Source organism: Rhineura floridana, chromosome 17 (assembly GCF_030035675.1).
Source record: "Rhineura floridana isolate rRhiFlo1 chromosome 17, rRhiFlo1.hap2, whole genome shotgun sequence".
NCBI classification, from domain to species: Eukaryota; Metazoa; Chordata; class Lepidosauria; order Squamata; family Rhineuridae; genus Rhineura; species Rhineura floridana.
The window spans coordinates 28582820-28603364 of NC_084496.1; the positions used below are offsets into that span (position 1 = coordinate 28582820).

General features: G+C 44.6%; 1 protein-coding gene across 4 annotated transcripts in view; it reads right to left on the reverse strand.

Moving 5' to 3' along the window:
* Nucleotides 1-174: 174 nt before the first annotated feature.
* IQCE (IQ motif containing E) overlaps nt 175-20545 on the reverse strand; it is a 38094-nt gene continuing 17723 nt past the window's right edge. For 2 of the 4 annotated variants that reach the window (XM_061600328.1, XM_061600327.1), the window contains exons 12-20: nt 20061-20186; nt 17002-17150; nt 15478-15533; nt 14511-14701; nt 12732-12834; nt 11169-11333; nt 5901-6028; nt 4384-4502; nt 175-1120 (exon numbers count right to left, since the gene is read on the reverse strand). In XM_061600328.1, the coding sequence (XP_061456312.1) occupies nt 957-1120; nt 4384-4502; nt 5901-6028; nt 11169-11333; nt 12732-12834; nt 14511-14701; nt 15478-15533; nt 17002-17150; nt 20061-20186 (1201 nt within the window). In that variant the 3' untranslated portion in view covers nt 175-956. The remainder of the gene's footprint in view (nt 1121-4383; nt 4503-5900; nt 6029-11168; nt 11334-12731; nt 12835-14510; nt 14702-15477; nt 15534-17001; nt 17151-20060; nt 20187-20545) is intronic. The other 2 variants (XM_061600330.1, XM_061600329.1) reach the window with 1 other exon arrangement.

The window sequence follows — 20545 nt, forward strand, 5'->3', positions numbered from 1 at the left end:
TTAACAAGGAATCAAGGAGCAGGCACTGGGAAAGACCTTCTCTGCCGCAGACCCTGGAGAGCTGCCACTGCTGCCAGCACTCTGAATGCCCCCTACTGGGCCAGATGGACCACACAAAGCGACGGGTGGAAAGGCACACACAAAGCAAGCTTCTGAGGTTCACACAACTCTTGGTGAAGGGCAACACGAGCACTTTATTTAAAAAGAAAAAGGATCCATGCTGGTAAAGTATGGTTGTTAATATGCCACCGGTTTGGAGATAAAGGCACATCTCTAGCAAGGGAGAGACAGTCTGAAGAGAGGGCCAGAAGATAAAGATTGGAGCCTTGTTCTGTTGATTTAATATTACTTAGCAAAAAACTTAAAGCCAGACATAACTGTTACCCCTTTATCTTCTATCGCTTTCAGCAAATTATCTCCCTTTTGCTGGAGATACTCTTCTGCTTTGAAGTCTTTGATGCATTCGGCTCTGACTCATTTTGGTTCAGAACCGTGCAAAGCCCAGAAGTTCAGGAGTTTCTGTATTTCCTGCCAACACGTTGGTTGGGCAGAACTGTTTGTTTTAGGACACAACTACATGTTACAAGGAAGGTGTTCCCACCTTTTACTGTGGAGCTCCACTTGCAAGGTGAATGAGCACGGCTGTATATTGCCATGTATATTGGGCACAAAAACTGAATTTTGGGAAGTGAGAAAAAGAATAGGCAACTGAAATACATGGAGGTGGTGTGGGATACCACAAAAAGTTTGAGTCTCGCCATTGGGACCAGCAGGGGCAGATTTGCCAGTACCTGTGAACTGTGGGCAAATGGATTCGCTTCTAGCCCCCTTCAAAACCACCTAATAAAATGTGGCTTTACCCATCTTGAGCTCTCTCTCTCTCTTTCCTTTGTGGAAAAACGAAGTTCAGCATCACACCCTTGACCAAGCAAAATTAAAGTATCCTTGTTTTTATGCTAGGAGTGCAAGACAGAACGTGACAAACGGCTGGTGAAATCAAGAGACAATGTTTTCTTCACCGGTGATGGAGAGACTGTGATGATGTCATCGGAGTCGTCTGAATGAACCTCCTCTGCAGGTGGCGAGGGGGAGGGTTGCAGCCGATCATGGGTGGACGTGGCTGAAAGAACAACACAGGAAACAGGAGAGTGGATAAAAAGGGACAGAGACGCCAGCCCTTCCGGGAGCCGTAGGGTTTCCAGAATGGGCTGCAGTTATGAACGATTCTGACCGCCCTTTTTGCTTCCACATCAGCACAGCCTCTCCTGTACAAATGTAAGGCAGGCATGAAACCGATCACCACTGGCTTTAGAATTACAAGTCCTTCTCTGATGACTGCACATGCCATAAGCAATGTTTGGCACTGAAGTGTATGAACTCGCCATACAAAGCAACATTTATTATTAGTCCTAAACAGAACAACAAACTCGTTCACATGAGGTGATGTTCAGTGGAAAAAGTCATACAGGAGCCTTTATATTTCCCCCCCTCCCCCCAATGGCCAGAATCACAGATTAGAGGATTGCCTAACTACAGACAGAGATTCTCCTCAGCTGAGATAGAAGCATGATGATGATGGACTGCCTTCAAGTCGATCCCAACATACGGCGACCCTACGAATAGGGTTTTCATGGTAAGTGGTATTCAAAGGGGTTTCCCATTGCCTCCCTCTGAGGCTGAGAGGCAGTGACTGGCCCAAGGTCACCCAGTGAGCTTCATGGCTGTGTGGGGATTCGAACCCTGGTCTCCCAGGTCGTAGTCCAGCACCTTCACCACTACACCACACTGGCTCTCGATAGAAGCATACTATGCAAAAAAAAAATAAATGGAAATTTTCCTTACAGTGAATTTTGAAGAAGTTTAGAGACCCTGCGTCTCATGACTAGTAGGAGGAGTCATCCCTAACCAGGAATGTCCTCCAGCCCTATTTAGCAAATGGAAGGGAACCACAAATAAATACTAATTGGAAAAGCCATCCATTTTGATATTACCAATTCAACTCCATTTCAAGTAATTTTTAGAATCTACCCTATGCTGTGATTTTAGGTGTTTTTAACTATTGTTAATGCCTTGGGAGAAGGGTGGGTAATAACTATTATTAATAATAATATTAACAGCAGCATCAACAGCACAATGGACAATCTATTTCCCCCCTCCATGGCCCAACCCTTTTCTTTATAGGTTTGAACTGCATCTTGGACTGATGGTTTCTTCTAGAACAGTTAAGTAGTTAAATAATGGTAGTTATTAACCTTCACATCAACCCTATGAAGTAAACAGTAATTGATACTTATTCCGTGGCCTGTGTAAAAAAAAAAATCAATGTGATGGAGCGGCTGTCAACACATAACAATCGAGAATCAATAAAACTGCCACTTTGCTGCAAGCTGAGGACCGAACCCCTATTGAGCCTCAGGCTTGCTTTGAGCTCCTTCAAGACTGAACTTCCTCTGCACCTGGCATTATGACTACACTAGCATCACCTGGGGGGTTTGCCACACTCCCCATAAAAAAAGGATCCAGATGATGTAAAAAAAATACCCTTCCTCCCTTCCAATTTCAACGACAACTTCCATAGCTCAGTGGCAGAACATATCCTCTGCATCCAAAAGGCCCAGGTTCAATCCCTGGCATCTCCAGTTCACTATGGATTTGGGGTACCACAGCGGGAAAGAATCTCTGCTTGAGACTCTGGGGAGATGTTGCCAATCTGGACAGACAATGGTAGGGTAGAAATGGGCCAGTGGTCTCAACCTGGCAGAAGGCAGCTTCCTATGCCAACACTCAACATAGCTCCGGGGCGGAGTAAGTATGGCACTGTTGGCCTGCCAATGGGAAAGTAATGGCAAGATGATGGGCAGGTGTCAAAAGTACCATGCCAGAAGCCATACTAATTTGAAGGGGGAAAATCTTCTCCATTGTGAGCTGTTGAGTAATAGAAACTCTCCCAGATGGTTATCCCGCAAACTGGGATGATACCACCGTTTGTTGGGTATCCTGGTTATGCCTCCTTTCTCCCTAGTCCTGATTCAAATGATGAAGTGCCACTTAGGATGTGGCTGGGATAAAGAATGCACAGTTTATGTGACTTTCACTTAAGCCCATCAAGCACTTTAAAGTTTAGTTTTCATTACTTGCCTGAGATCTCTCAACTGGGCAGATTAGAAACATAAATATAATTTAATCATTAAGCATGAAAGGCAAATGTGGAGAAATGGGGCAAGCAGGCAAGGCAAGGCCCCTACATTTCTAGAAGAAAGCCCCCCTCCCCCCCGGAGGAAGGGCAAATGGCATGATGGCCTTGCTCCAAGATACACCCTTTGTGGAGTCACCATCCACAGTTGCAACCACTTTCACCAAACAACTCCATCTGCAGCCAAGCAGAGAGGGAGGGAGAGCCCTTTCTACGCCCCCACCTGCCCCTGGCCTGTCAGGCTCAACGGCCATCTTCCCTCTTGCACAGCAGCAGCAGGCATTCGTTCTGCATAGGACGGAGGGAGGAAGAGGCCCTTCCATAGGCCTGTTTTATAACTTTGTTCATTAAATTTGTACCCTGCATTGCTGCCAAACGATGCTCAAGGGGGCTGCAAGCAATTTAAAAAACCAAACAGCAATAAAGCGTGAAGTAAATACATCAGTCAATAAAAATCAAACCAACAAACCAATTGCACCAATTCACAGTGACGGCTACAAGACACTTTATGGGCTAAAGTCATATCTCAATCTGCTCTGCTGGCTGTCAGAAGGTCGTCCGTCGGAGATGGAGCCAGACGGGCCTGCCTTGGCAAGCAGCTTTGCATGGGGGCCGCCACCAGAAAGGTCATCTCTCAAGTTCCCACCCAACATGACCAGACAGAAGCAAGGGCCTCTCCCAAAAGTCCTTAAAGCAGCTGTTCACCCCAACTTTTCCCAAATGATTTTCCTTCCCCCTTTTCCTCCTCCCTCCTAACACCTTTACCTTTAGATTGTAAAGGCTGAAGGCAGAGCCTGTGTTATTTCTTCGACCATCACCTAGCAATTTTAGGTTCATTACAATACAACATTCGGCATGCTTGTTATGTATAGCTGCCCCGTGCCACACAAGAAATGGTACCCTTTACCAAACGCGGCAGCGGCTGTGCCTACCTCTTAGAGCAGCCTTTCCCAGCCAGTGTGCCTCCAGATGTTGTTGGACCACAACTCCCATCAGCCACAGCCAGCATTGCCAATGGGAGGCTGATGGGAGTTGTGGTCCAACAACATCTGGAGGCACACTGGTTGGGAAAGGCTGGCTTAGAGCATCCACCTTTTGGACAAGATTAATTTGAATCAAAGATCAAAGGAGACCAATGTAATAACATCCGATTGACCGCAAGCCTAGACAGATAAAGTAAGTGAAGTTACCATGAGCAGCTGAAGTGAAAACTAGAGGTGAACATTTGAATGGGGACCAGATTTGCTCCTTTTCTCTGCTGCAGGGAGCTGGGCTTGTTCTCCCACTTCCAGGACTGAAGTTCAGAGGCCTGCAAAATAGTGGAGAAAAGCAAAAGAGTTGTAAAACAGCCCCCCAGCAGAAACGCAGTCCAGAGTCAGAGAGATCCAGCTGTAAAGAATGACATCTACAGAAGTAACTCTCACAGGTCTGAGCCTCTAAATCAGATGAGGGTTCACAGGCAGGCAGGCAGGCAGGCTCTGTTACATCCATCACTTTGTTTAATCTCTACGTGGAAAGCATCTAATGGGATTTAATGCTGTTTGTGTGGGGTGGAGCAACACTTCACAGAGTGGACATACAGAAATGCAACAAGTCTGAAGAAGCCAGATGACTGAATACCTGCTGTCTGAAAACGACCATCGTCAGAGACTGATAACATTTTTGTGATGCCTTTAAGTGTGGACATTTTGCTGGCATGTCTGTCAAATGGCACCTAAATGCAACACACACCTTGAGAGACCAGGACAGACCTCCTCAAGACTCGAGCGCTATACTGTATTTCACGTTTTTTATTTACCAAACGGATTTTTCATCACCTTTCAGGATAAAAATTGCCTTGAGACATATTTAAAAGGTGATTCATAAACAAATAATAAATAACCGTTCCAAGGTGGTCCATGATAGTCAGAAAAACACCACAGTAAGATTACACAAAAATAACAGAAACATTAAAATATTAAGACACCAGTAGCACATAATTAAATCAGATAAAAAAATACCAGCAACAAAGAAAACAACTTTAAAATAGTGTTAGCACCCTCAAACACCCAGAAGCCGATTGGATAAAAGAGGTCTCTAGAGTCTCCCTCAAAAGGCCTGTGGGGTGGGGATTGGGGTGGGGCAAAGGCATTGCCTAGGAGATCTGCCCTCCTCCTGCCAAGAGCCACTGAGCACCACACGCTCTGCTATACTGCAAAAAAGTTGTATGCATCACATATGGGGCAGCCTCCATCACATCAGAGGTCCTGCTACTTTACTCTTTTATACCACCCTTGAAATCTTCAAAGAGTTGCTCAGCCTTTATTGTGTCTGCACTTCCACCAGCTGCTATTTCTTCCCTTGAACAGATGGAGAAATGCCGGTCTGTCTATTCTAAGGAGCACAGGAAGATCACTGTGGGGCCCGGGAGGGGTTTGACCCTTGGCCAATTAGGGCTGTTCTACCATCAGCAAAATCATGCCGCGCAATGATACATGTATTTGCTGAAACAGCGTGGAATTCCTCGGTGGTGCAGCCAGGGATTGCAATTTTAGGAATTGCCTCAAGATTGCTATCAGAGTGTTGATTGCATAAATGGGTCCTCAGAGCTCTCTCGCTCTCTCTTTGTATATTTCAACACCCCAAAGGTCAAATGTTCTGCATCTATAGATTCTGCTCCAGTCAAGAAACAGGGAAACCTGAATCTCATGAAAACAATCTGACTTACCTTTCCTCAAGCTGTGTGCGTTTTATGTGAGCCCTGAAAACAGACTGGATGAGCCTCACAGCCTCTTCCTCTGCTTTGCAATCAGCAGCTGTTTGTGAAGAGCTGGACCCAAAGGACAAACGTGGATTCTAGGAACACAGAAGAAAGACATATTGCATTTAATACATCCTTTGGCACCTTATCCAATTCTAATATTTCCACGCTCAATTCAAAAGATGCTTTTCCCATTAACAGCAAGAAAAAAATTGCCTGCTTTTGTTGACTGCCAATGCAAAGACAGAGCTTGGAAAAGTTACTTTTTTGAACTCCATCAGCCCCAGCCAGCATGGCGCTGGCTGGGGCTGATGGGAGTTGTAGTTCAAAAAGTAACTTTTCCAAGCTCTGTGCAAAGATGATCTGGGCTTTTCACAACTTGCTTTGGCATCATCAGGATATGGAACTGGGATAACAAAGGAGCAAGGCTGCTGACTATGAAGAATCCAAACCTTTAGACAAGACACCTCTGGGATGTGAGGTAGCAACCTTCCCTAGAATTGCTGATCATGACAGGGACACATGGTGCCAGCAGTTTCCCAACTCTGAATGTCTGAGAGACTTTGCAGGGTTTTAGTTTTGCACACTTTTGCAGACATGCTTGAGGACACAGAAATTTCAACATTAGGCCCTCCAATCTCATATTCCAGAGATTAAGCAATTCAAGTCTGAGATCTGTCACAGCAGAAGCTTGTAAATAATGTTCTCCCTCAGGCCTCAGCTGCCAGTCAGCCATGGACACCCACAAGCCCCATGGCTGTTCCGTCCTTTGCCTCCCCAGGCAGTGGGCTTCCCCAGATCCATCTGTCAATCCCAGCCAAAATGCCAATCAACCAAAAGCAACAGCCAAAACAAACTAAAAAAGGACCTTGTTTTCTTTTTTAAAAAATTATATATTCAAACTATTAATTTATATAAAGAGAACATTATTTTCTTCATCTGCACTTCTGCTGGAGAACGTGGATGGCTTTTAGCCATGGCTGACGGATCCTCGTTCGGGAGCAGAAGTAGAGACCAATGGCAGGAAAACTCAGACTTAACTCAAGCTTGTCTAACAATAAGACAACTGTACTCCTGATTCAGGGGTAGCTTAGTTGGATTAGTAAACATCAGAACAAGTTTAGCTTTAGCCTTCTGGCAGCAGCAAACTTGTCCGTTGCATAATACTGGAAAAAGGCTATGCCTGATCAATTAGATTCTGGTTAAGCAAAATCTGGAAATGTTAAATATGGACAAAAGAACAATTTCTGTGAAATGTTTAGAAATATGGTATAGCTCTAGATCTTCCAAATATGAATATTGAATCAGGAATGCTATTGTCTTGTGTCAAGTGAGGAGACAACTTCAGCTATTTGGATGCAGGCTAAATCTGATTAGTTTAGCAGTTAGAACAGAGCCAACAATGGAAATGGAAGTCTGGAGGTTTTGCAGGTGGCTGTGAAAAAAAGCCCCACCTTTCGGTTGGGGTTGTTTTAAGTACATGTCGCTTCCTTTTGTTGCTTGCATTTGTGAAACTTATGCTGGTTTAAAGAATAATGCTATCTGCCTGGGTGTTTCACTGTTCCCTTAAAGTGAAACTGTATGTTTGTGTTGGTAGTGGTCAGGGTATTAGGATATGACCTGGGAGACCAGGGTTCAATCCCCACTCAGCCATGGAGTTCACTGGATGTTTTGGGGCCAGTCACTGTCTCTGAGCCTAACATACCTCACAGGGTTGTTGTGAGGATAAAATGGGAAGGGGGGAGCCATGCATACCACCTTGAGCCCTTTGGAGGAATATGAATGTAAGAAAACAATCAATCAGTCAGTCAATATACTGAGAAGGACAATGGCTTGAAGCTCAAGGCATCTGGTGCAAGTAGAAGGGGCGCTTGTGCTAGCCTGACTCCATCCTCCACCTGCAGCCTTCCATGGCAAACTCCTCTCTATCCAAAAGGTACCTTAACTTACAGCATTGGGGGCTGCAACAGGGAGGAAGGGATAAAACTCAGTTTTGCAAGTGGAATGCTGCTTGCAGTTTGAAGGATCCAAGTCAATGTCTTTGATACTTGTATCATGACCACTGCACAAAGCCTCCATGTTCAGAGGCAGTCTACCCTCTGAACGCCAGATGCTGTAGGGCAATTGGGGGTGGTGGTCTTTATGCTCCGCTTGTGGACTTCCTGGAAGCATCTGTGCTGAACTAGACAGACCTCTGGACTGACCCAGCAGGGCTCTTCACATGTTACTCTCTACTCACAAAGAAAACGCTCCTTTTAAAGGTCAGTTTGCCCTCTTGGAGAAGTGGAGAAATGTGAAAGAAGCTTGACAGAGATTCGGGAGAAATTTGTTGACATTTATTTTAAACTAATTCTATTATTTCATGGTTTGATTTCATTATAAGAAAGAGAATAACGATAAAAAGCACAGCTCAGTCTTCCAGGATTAAAGCTCGGGATGTTATTCCTTCGCCCTGCAGACTGTCTGCATGTCAGGGAGAAAACACACACAGTAACTTCATCTTGACTTGCCCTGATGGTACCCTTGCTTCCAGTACTAAGCATGTCAGGAGAGTTCTGACCTTGAGCACAACTTGATAATAGTTTCTGCTGGGGGTGAGCGTCCCTGGGCAGCTGCCACCCTCCCTCTCCCTCTAAAATAGATGTTAACTCCTTTGAAAGACAGCAGCTAAACATTAATACACAATCCCAGGGAGAAAAGGTATTCCAGGAAAGGACTGTTTTCCCTGTGCAATAAATGTTTTCTGGTCAATCAAAAGGCAAGCTGAATCACTGATATGGGATTCAAAAATTAGTCCCAGCCAAAGAAGGATAAAAGAAACCTACACAGAAAAAATTAATTTGGGAATTTACACATGATCAAATCTGTCAAATGCATATAAACCCTAGCAACTAAGATTTCATTGGCAAGGCTATACTAATGTCTTGGATCTTCAAATACCCAGCAGGCTCTGCCAACTGATGTCAACATCAGATCTGAGTGTCCAGGTGATGGAAGTCTCCATACCTTGATGCAGAAAACTACAACCGCACAGGACCTTGAATGACAATGAACAGTTGTAGGCCTGCACCAATTAAACTCAGTTAGATTAACTGTGTTATTTAAAAAAAAATTAAGAAAGTACTCTCATTAATCAGGCAACAAACACCTCCCATATGATCTAGCCCATCAGCCAGATAGGATTTTTTGCACATCCCACCCACATTTGAGGTACACGAGACTGCATTTGCTTTGGAAAGAAATCTCCCACTGGCCCTAATGGGGAATTCTCTCCCAAAAACAAAATCAGCTTCGGAAGAGGAATTTTCCTCAGAATTGCAGCAGGAGAGGAAAGATCCCCTCTCCATGCCTGCTCTGATCCCATTAATTATTCCCCTTCCTTGCCCCACAAAACCTGATGCACTCTGCCTTTTGGAAAAGAAAATGCACAATAGACACAAACATGCATTTAAAATCTTTTGCTAAGAGGGCTAATGGATAGTTTGGCATTCATACTGCCAAAATATTTCAAAGAGACCCCCCCCCAAAGGCAAAAATAGTGAGAGTGATTTAGGGACAGAGGCCATTAGGATGGATCAGGGCCACTGAAGCACATGAAACAAGATCAGTCACACCTCAGCTGAACTCAGGAGGGACGCAGCAAATCTAGCCAAAGGAGTGCCACAAGGAGTAAGCACAGAGGCACAAAGTAGCTACTGATGCTGTTCCACTTGGCAAGGCAGTTAAGAACTAGGCCTGATAGATTTTTCTTTTGGGTTTGGCATATGGCCCATAAAGTATTTGCTACCTTTTCAGCGCCTTTTGAAGACTTTCCTCTTCCAACAAGCCTTTTAAGTGGAGACCTATCCCCAGTCTGCGTCTGTGTTAGCATTGCTTTTACTATGTCTTTTACTATGTCTTTAACCCTTTTTTAAAAAGATGTTTTAAAAGGTTTTTTTTTAATGTTTTTAACATTGTTTTGTTTTAATGTATTTTAAGGTCTTTTTATGATGTTTTAAAGTGTTTTTAGCGTTTCTGTTTGCCGCCCTGGGCTCCTGCTGGGAGGAAGGGCGGGGTATAAATAAAATAATAAATAAATAAAAGTATTTTGCATTATATTTTTCTCTAATTAGGCTGCAATCCCATACAGACTGACCTGGGAGTAAACCTCATTGAATTCAGTGTGGCTTAGTTATGAGTAGACATGCACAGGATTGCACTGTTTGCCTTAATGAAATCCACTGTATATGCCTTGTCTTTGGTGATCCAAGGAACGTACCTGACATGCAGACGTATACGCTGCACGCAAACCCCAAGCAGTCTAAAACTGACACAGGCCAAGAGTTTACATGCTCACCTCATTCAACACAGCCCCTTCAATCTGAAATGGATAAATGTTGGACTAAAATTACGCCTTTTTCATTCATTCATTCATTCTCTGATTTATATTTGGCCCTTCCTCCCAGCAGGAGCTCTTTTGTGCTGAACTTGCTCATCTCTCTTTTGGATCTGGCATATACCCCTGGCACTCTGAGGTCCATAAAATGTTTGGCATTTTATGTTACTCTAATCATTTATACCCTGCTTTTACAAACAAGGTTATCCAATGTGTATCCAATGTGGGAAAGTGTGTAAGTACAACAACAAAACAGATTGAACATATATTGATCTTTAATTCAGCCAAGTCATAAGTCATACTCCTCAGCAGTATTTAAGTACTGATATATGAGCGCTGCCTTACACGGAGTGAAACCGCCGGTCCAGCCGGCCAGGTTTCGGCTGTTGTGACTGGCAGTCGCTCTCCATGGTCTCAGGCAAGAGTATTTCCCAGCTCTGCCCCCTGAAACCCTTTGCAGATGGAGGTGCCATCCTTGGGGCCTTCTGCAGGCACAGTGTGGGCTCTACCACTAAGTTAAAGCCCACTCCCAACTTTCAGTATCCTTGTGCCTGGCACATTCTTGGGTGCCAAATAAATGGAAAGCTGTAGGCATTAAGCAAGTCTACAACTGCCCTGCAAAAGTGCAGAAATCTGCACTGGACAACTTTTGCTTTAAAAGCAACAACTTCTTAGTCCTTAGGGTTGTAAAGATAGGCTTGAAAGCATGTTGCCATTTGTGTGGTGAAACCTCAGAGACCAGAAAGGGGCTGAGCAGATTCCCGCTACTGTGCACAGCCCTCCTCCCTGCCACGGCTACGATTCCTGCGCTCTTCTGTTCCCAAAATATTCCTCCCCGCATTTAGCTAAAAGAGCATCACCTGGCTTTTGTAGGTCTTCCATTGTCTTTGGATGACTTGAGCTGCTTGCTCCTTTCTGTGATGCTCAGGACAGCAAGGAGATGAAACCTCCAAATTTGAACCCATTAAGTTTAGCATGCACACTGGATTCAACTGTTGACGACCAGAGTGAAATTTCTGCAGGCCCTTATAAATATATATAGAGAGAAAAAATATGAATTGGATGGGCAGCAATCCAGAGGAGTGGCGATTGCTGCTTCTCAGCAAAGAGGCAACCTGGGAGAAGAGAACACTAGCATCAATGAGCACCTACTTGTGCCAGCATTGCAAATGTTTTTGTTGTAATATATATATATGCATGCATACACACGCACACACAAAGGTGAAATGTTGAAAAGCCCCATACACCTATGGGAGAAGCAAGGATAGGGTTGATACACTGATCAGTTCACCATCTATTATTTGATTGTTGGATTATATAGAATTTCTATGGCTCTGTTTGGACACACATGATATACCGACTCTGAATGTAATGCCAAACCATAGTTTAGTGCAGGAGTGGTGAAGTGGACCCAGCCAGCAGGCCAGATCCTTGTCTCTCACACACCCCATGGACCAACTTTGACTGGTGGGCAGGACCCTTTCATCCAACCCCACCTTTACCTGCCTCTCGTAATGCCATATACGAGATGTAGGACAGACAGGCATGGCTTAGCTGAAAAAGTGTTGTGCAATAAAAATAAGAAGAAGAAAAAGAAAAAGAAGAAAAAGAAAAAGGCCCATAGGTTGGAGGTTCCCCACCCCGGTTTAGTGTTTCATAAATGAACTTCCTTGAGTCTTGAGCTTACATGCTCACCCCTTCTTCCCCTCCTGTGGTGCAGGCATGAGAAGATATGAAAGCATCCCCTTCCTGGCTTAAACTAACTGTAGCTGTCATTACGTCCAAACCAGGAACTGCAGTTTGTTAGAATAAAGTGGGGGAGACCTATGCAAGAATCGAGAAATGGAAAGAAAAACAAACTAATGAGGGATATAACAGGAAAGAAGAATGTGGCAAAGGACAGAAGGAATGAAGTGTGGTACAGAGAGAAACAGAGATTGGGACAGTGAAAGAGATGGATGGGAAGAAGAGGAAGGAGTAAATGGAGAGAGAGAATAAACACCAATTCCAACATGAGAGCGAAGGCAAAGAGACAGTGTTGCCTGTCAAAACAGGGGACTTCTCTGCCATTAACATATCAGTGAAGGAGCAAGCAAGGACAGAGATCTCCTAGCCAAGTTACAGGTGACTATATGTTCTGCCCCTAAGCTATAAATTTCCACCAACCCAGCCTTCACTGTTAAAAGGCCAGACATCATTCCCCTCTTGCTGCCTAATGTGGGAATATGGAAGGTGCTCTCTCTCCTCCACAGCCCAGGAACATAAAATCCAATACTGGGCTGGAGGAAGGCCTCAGGAGGAAAGCTATACAAGAAACTACTGAAACCCACAGCCATACCACATGCAAACACCATGCAGCTCACACAGAGGTTCCAAAAAAAGCCAATCAGTTAATACTTGGCACATCGAACTGTGTTTTTTACCTGACTGGGAGGTTCTGTGGCACCAATTCCAGCCAGTCTACACTTTGCTTCTTGCTTTTCCTCCAGTTTTCTCACTTTTTCTGTCAGCTTCTGGATTTCTTCCCTGCAGAAGCATAAAAGGAATAATTTGCACGGAGTTTCCTGTTCCACAGAACTATGAAATCTGTAGAAGCCCCTACAGAACACACAATGCTAGGAGTTAGTTGGGGTGGTGACATTCTGAGGGACACCAAGGAAGTAGCATGTGCAACTTCATAAAGGAATTCTAAGGCACAACATCTGGATGATCTGGATCTTCTATAACATGACATGAGGTCCTGCAGCATACCAGCTGTATTGCATGGGGCAGCCCCTTGGAACTGCAAAATTTGTTGATCTGTCCGTGGATGCACAACACCACTGCTGTGTAAACTGGTTGAATTCACTCGTTCTTTAAGATTTAAATACACCTTTCCTACCTTGCACACACAAGGCAGTGTGCAAAATTAATCATTCAAATCCATCCCAAACAAACCTTCCTATTTGAGAGAGGTTTTAATGGTTTGTATTTGGAGAAGGACAAGAAAGAAATGATAGTTTCTGTGTTCAGTGGTAGCTTTGGAGGGATAGTATTTTCATTGTAATCTGGCTATTTGCTACTTCCAGGGCAAAGCACTTTGAGTTTTATTCTGCGTGTGTGTATATATAAATAAACAAATAATTACCACAAGGGACATTTGAAATGTGAATGTTAAACATAAATTAATTGCAGCAAAAGATGGCTGGGTAAGTCAGCCTTCCTCAATCTGACGTCCTCCACATGTTTTGGACTACAATTTTTTCCTGCCCCAGCCAGCAGGGCACCCGGTTGGGGTAGGCTGGTGTAACGCGTAGAAGCGACACAAAGAATCCTGAACCGAATCCAGGCAAGGCAACTACTTAGGTCCTCGAAGTGGGCACAGACATATTCTGCTACTCTCAGTCCCACTGTCAAAGTGATGATGTGCTGTCACCACCTAGCCACAAACCTCTAAGTGCTCAGCAGATTCTTTAAAAAGATGGTGGTCACAGTTCAATAGCTTGGAGAGGTTAGATGGAGCCGAAATGTGGGCATTTTGCTGTGCTTTGCACAAGTCACTCTATCAGGTAATGATTGCCAAGTCTCTTTTGCCACTATTTGCGAGTTCAAATAACTATCCTGTAGGGTCAGAGGCTCCAATGACTTCCCTGGATTGTGGAGGAGGAATGACAATCATCCTGTAAGGAACTAAGGCACATCTGGCACCATCTTTGTTTTCCTACTGGCATCAGATGAAGACCTGCTTGTTCACTTGGGGATCTGTGAATTGTTGATTGTGCAGCTGAGTATCGAATATTGTAGCAACAATAACCGCTCTGTAGTTTTCAGACTATTGATGTGGTTTTTAGTGGTTTTTTAAATCTGCTCTGTACATTAATGAAATTGTTCTGATTGATTTTTGTGACGCTCCTCCTGAGAGCGATATGATATACAGGACAAGCTATAAATATTTTTAAGTAAATAAGCAAACAAACAAACTTACAACTTTAGGTAATTGGTAGCAAATCTGGCTTTTGCATGTATTTGCTATAAGCAAAGCAGCATTCCTAAGATGTGGATGATGATGATGATTATTATTTTAAAAAATTCTTATTTTACCTGCCAGAAATGGACAAATGAAAAATGTTTAAAGGTTATTGCACAGAGGACAAAAAGATTTTCAGATCATATCTTTCACTGTATCATCGAAGACTGCAACAAGAGACACCTAGAGACTTAACTCTTTAACAGCCAGCTGATTCTGAAGGACAACCCTTTGGCCTTTCAGCTTGTTCACCACTCTCCGGAGACGCTCACATTCTTCTAGGAGATCACATTCCTTAGCAACTGACTGATCCAGCGGTGCAAAAACCAATGGCGGCGTGTAAGTCTCTGAAAGCTGCAGCCTGCTGTTCTGCATCTCATCCATTTTCTGGAAAGTTGGAAGGGAAAAGAGTGATGCACCTTATAATGCTCTTCCATGGATTCCTATCAAGCTAGAGGCACAAAAAACCCTGCTCTAGTGGGAAAACGTTCACCTGCAGAAATCACCTACGGTCATAGAACATTAAGCCCATGACAACCACCAGCCCTGTCCTTTAGAGGCTGATGTAGTTTTCATGGCTAAGAACTGTTGACAAAGGAAGCTCGCCTTTAAAAGGAATCATCATTATCATCATCATCAAAATCTGAGGCCATCTTCTGTCAAGAGCTTCAATACTTTGGTATCTAATCCAAGACTAACCTAATTCTACCTGGAGGCAGGAACCTCCAGCCTGGGGGCCAAACACCTGGGGGTCTTCCTTCCTTCCTAGGCCACATCCCTTGCTGGCCCTCCTCCGTGCCCTCCTCGGGAGCTTTTGCCTGGCTGGCGTGTGTCCTGGAAGTGCAACAATGCCTCCTGCCTGCCTGGATGGAAAATGGAGAGCTACTTATGTGTGTGTGGAAACCTCTCCCTTGTGCCTTTTGAAGGTTGTGGTTGTGCATGAGGGAATGTGGCCCTTGGGGTAACCACCCCTGTTCTACATAGTCCAGCCCAATTCCAGCCCCCCTCCCCAAACAACAGCACAGTAATGGGAATGGTCACATCCAAATGGCATATAGGAAAAGCAAGTTCTTTGGTTCTGTCCCTTTGCCACAGACTATTTGTAAACGGACCGGTTTCTGTCCTACCAGCTCTAAGATAGTTACGTGGTTCCCATCACTCACTTTTTCCAGCTTTGAAATCCGCCGAACCAGTCTCTGTCTGCTCCACTCAGTGTAATCTGGGGAAAGTTAACAAGGTTTTCAGTCTAGAAGTCAAGACTGTAAGAGACACAAATCCCTGAAAGGAGAGGCCTACCAAACTGCAGGCCATCAGAGAAATGCTATTTATAAAAGCAGAAGAGCAGATTACTTCAAGACATTTTGACATCCCATCAAGCTCAATCAATCAATCAATCAATATTTATTTCGGTCACTAACCAGCCAGATCCCATCAAGCTGCCTCCTGTTGGTTGCAGCTAAGGTGGGGCGAGAGAAGGATGTGCCCAGAGTGCAAAAAATGGGCGAAGATCACAGGGTGTTTTGACATCTATTAAAATGGCACTCTCGGGTAGTGCACCCTCTTCAGCATGAAACAGTTAAGCAGGTTTTCAAGATGGCGGCTGAAAAGCAAGCTATCAGCCTCACAGAGGCTTGGCAGGGGCTCTAGGAGCATGCAGGTCTTTTGCTCACTCCCTTTGGCTACCACCAGATGCAGCCTGCTGACAGCCCGTGAAGCTGCTTTTATCTCCTCCCTCGTTCCCCCTATCATGCCAGGCTTGCACCCAGTCCCCACAAATGCTTCAGGTTTCCCTTATTCCTGTTTGGACTCCCCCCCCCCCCCCCCCACACAAGACCAGTCTCCTCAGTTATGCTCTGGCCCTCTCACAGCCACAAGCAGCTGAGCCAGGACAGAGCAGAGGAAGCAGCGCCAGGAGCCAGTGCGGAAGGACAGCGCTTCTTCAGGGCGAGGCCGGACATGACAGAGGCCTATGAGATTATGCACAGTGTGGAAAGAGCGGGCAGGGAGACGTTTTTCTCCCTCTCTCATTATACTAGAACCTCCGCAGCCGAATGTTGGAAAATTCAGGGCAGACAAAAGGAAGGGCTTCTTCACACAGGAAGCGATGATGGCCACCAACTTGGATTCAACAAACTGATGGAGGAGAAGGCTATCAAGGGCTACTAGCCACAATGGCTCTGTGCTACCTTCACTGTCAAAGGCCCCTGAATGCCAGCTGGCCACGGTGAGAACAGGATGCTGGACTAGATGGGCCCCTTTTGGCCTGATCCAGCAGCCAGGCTCTTCTGATGTTCTTAAGGACAAAGACAAAAGAGGAAACCAAAACACACCAGAGCCAGGAAGATCGCTGTTGCCCAGGCAAAGTCCCAGTCCAAAAATCCAAGTTTTTTTTTCCTATTTCTGCCTAAGAGGTCCTGATGGCCAGTCCAAAGCCAGAGAACACCCTGCTGCCCCTGGAAGATGCTCCAGACTACAGCCCTGGTGGTTCCCCACGTGGGGCAGTCATGCAAAGAGTTAAGGTGCCCCAGTTTTAGCCCAAGCAGCTCATGACAGATCCCACCTTAAGGCTGGAGACTGTGTCTGCCGAGATGCTGTCCTTGCAGGGCCTGAATTAAGACCATAGCTCTGCAATCCACTATCCCTTGACCCAGTAAAATCAAAACATTTGGTATTCTAAGGTCACTTACTCTTTGCTTTACTGGAGGCAGGGGAGCCGCTCAGCGCATGGTCTAGATCTGCTTTCAGTTCCCGATTCTCATCTTGCAGTTCTTTGATGCTCCTGGATAACTGCAGGACGGCAGTGCTAAGCACCTTCTGCTGTTTGCTCTCGGGAGACCTGGGCATGGGGGAAAGCAGCTGCAGCCAAGACTGAAAATGCAGGGTAAAGCATGTCTCACTGGCTGACTGAGTCTTGCACCAGGCATATGCACAAGTGGCAGAGGCCAACTGCAAACATGCCCCAGGGTAATTCTTTCCACATGGGGAAGACTTGAGAGCCAACAGGATGAAGTGGACAGAGTACTGGGGTAAGTACAGGAAGCCCTGGGTTCAAATCAGGTTCACAGTTACACTCTCCAGGCCTAATTTGCCTCACACGGGTTGTTACAACCATTTTATTTATTTTGGGGTTTTTTTAATTACATTTCTATCCCACCTCTCCTCCCAAGGAACAGCCCCATGTGCCATGTCCTGAGATACGTATTCATTTATTTCATTATTTGGGGCTTGTCATTAATAAGCCATTAATAACCACCACCAGCTACTCAAGAACGGCACAAGACAGGAGCTAATGCTATCAGCAAGCTCCCTAGTCAGCAGAAGACAAAAGAAGAGACCATTCAGTAACAGGTTGCTATTTTGCCCCTCAAATCATACTTCACAAAGTTGGCCTCATGCTGGCCTGACCCTAGACCTGTTTTATGGCATGCAGAAGTATCCAGATTGATGCAAAGAAAAGACCTATACTTTTGTTCCATCTGCTGGAAGATCTGCACTGGCTACCAGTTGTGTACCGAGCCCAATTCAAGGTGTTGGTGTTAACCTTTAAAGCCCTATACGGTGTCGGTCCAGTTTATCTAAAGAAGCGCCTCCAGCATCACCAAATATGCCGCCTGACGAGATCTGCCTCACAAGACCTTCTCTCGGTCCCACCAGCTAGGCTGGTGCGGACCAGAGAGAGGGCATTCTCAGTTGTGGCCCCCACCCTCTGGAACTCTCTGCCATACGACCTTCGCCATGCCCCCTCCCTGGTAGGTTTCCACCAAGGATTGAAAACTTGGTTGTTTCAGCGGGCATACAAGTCTCCTAGATAATTTTAGTTTACAGTGTATAGATGTAGGTTGGTGGATTATAATTGTTTTATATGTTAAAACTATTATATGTTGTATTTTTAATTATGTACGCCGCCTAGAGTGGCCGTTCATTCGGCCAGATAGGCGGCCTAAAAATAAAATTTTATTATTATTATTATTTACCAACCTGATGCCCTCTAGAGATGTTTTGGACTCCAATTTCCATCAGCCCCACCCAGCACGGCCATGACAGCTGGGGTTGATGTGGACTATAGTTCAACGTCTTAGAGGGCATCAGGTTAGTTTATTTATTAAGGGGGAACCAACAGCCTTTGCCACAACATAAGAGTTTTTGGAAGGGCTAGAGCAGCTCCTTTATCTGAAACTTTTGTCCTGACAAGAAAATGATGCCCCCCCCCATGTGAAACATTCTGCTTGCAGATAGAGTAACTTGTCTTAAATCTGCCACCTCACTTATTGAAAAGATATCTGTCCACTTTGCTCAGTATGGAATATTTCTTAATGATACAATTATATAGTTTCCAGATTAGGGTTTAAAGAGAAACAAACAAAAGATATTCAAGTTAAAGAAACCAATTTTTAAAAAACTATCTAGTTGAAGAGCACACTGTAATTTTATTTTAAATATTTATAACTATGACAAAGTCTGACCAAAGACTGTGAGGAAAAGTCCTTTCTATAAAGGCCGCCCTTGATGAAATCATCAGGAACTACTCAGCTCAAAAGCCGCTATGTACAACACAAGGCAAGGAAATGGAAGCGTATAATAGTTTCACTTGTAACTTAAAAGTGAGTCTTCAACAAGGAGAAGCAGCTCCCACAAAATATTCTGATGCTGAGCCCAGAAGAATCCGGACTCTTGTTCAGACCAGTTAAAAGGTGAAATCCCTGCATGGATTGCTCCCACCCATGTCTCACCACTTCCTCTCTGTTCTCAGAGTTTCACATCTCTGTGTTCATGAGCTTCATTCCTCCAGCACCCAGAGCTCTGCTGTTCCCTCAAGGCTCGGCCATTTCTTCCTTTCCACTCCTTGTGCCCAGAATTGCCTCCCAGAATACTTTTGCAGCAGAAACAACAAAAAGTCTTCTGGACCCTTAAATACATTTATTATGGCATAACAAGCTTTGCAGAATATAGTTCACTTCATCAGATGCAAGACAGAAGTCCACAAAAGCTCATTATGCCATAATAAACGTGTTGGTATTTAAGGTGCCACAAGACTCTGTGCTGAAATAGTAACATATTCTTTCTCTCTTTTAAGCTTGCCTCCATTTTCCTCCCACATAAAATTTTAGATGGCAAATTCCTTGGGGCAGGGGCTATCCTCTTGTACTTTGTAAACCTCGATGTATATTGGTGGTACTATATGAGTATTAATAATATTTTATTTTACAAAATGTATATACCGCTTGATTGTAAAAAACCTCGAAACAGTTTACAAAATAGTAATAATAATAAGCAGTATGGTACAGTGGTCAGAGTGTTGGACCTCTGAGACCAGGGTACAAACTGCCAGGCAGTCATGATGCAAACTAGGTGATCCTGGGCCAGTCACTGTATCTCTCTGCCTAACCTGCCCCACAGGGTTGTTATGAGGATAAAATAGGGAGGGGGAGAGCCATATAAAGCTCCTAGGAGGAAAGGAGGATATAAATGTATTATTATTAACAACACTTCTCAATCCCACTTACTCCAACAAAGCATGGGAAGATAGAAGAAAGCCCCCCAAAACAGCTGATGAATCTATAATCTGCATCCACGATATAGAACCCGGTCCGAAACCATCCCAGTGCAAAAGCCTCACCTTTCAGAGGTCCAGTCTGGAATTCCCACCCTTAGATCCATTTAGGTGTCTTACTGTGCTTTCAGTCGTGTTAGTGGCATTCAAGAAACAGCATTAAGTCAACCTTACTTTACATTTTCCCAAAACTACCTTGAGCTCCACAGTCCTCCAGTCTTCCTCTGATGGCACAGACCTTTCTCTCTCTCTCTCTCCTCTTCTTCAGAGCGTTCAATATTTTCTTCCTCCTCTTGATCTTTCACCTGATATCTATAGTATCTGGGCAACTTTTAGTATTAAAGAGTCTTTTTTCTAGGAATAGGAAGCCCTGCTAGAATTCATCTCCATTTGGGCTCCCCAAATGCACACATTACAGAAACACTCCTATTCACCAAGGGCTCGGGTTTCAGAATGAAACAACAACAACAAAGTGCTTATTCAACTTCCAAAGCTCTCTTGATTTCCCTTGCTCCCTTCAAGAGCGTGGCAGTAATTTTGGCATGTATACATGAAGAGCTCCTCTCAAGACTGTGTTACCTTGTTCTGGATTAATTCACAATACCTATCACAAAGGAGGCCGTCTTATCCCAGGTCGGACTATTTGCCTATCCAGTAAGAACATAACAGCCCTGCTGGAT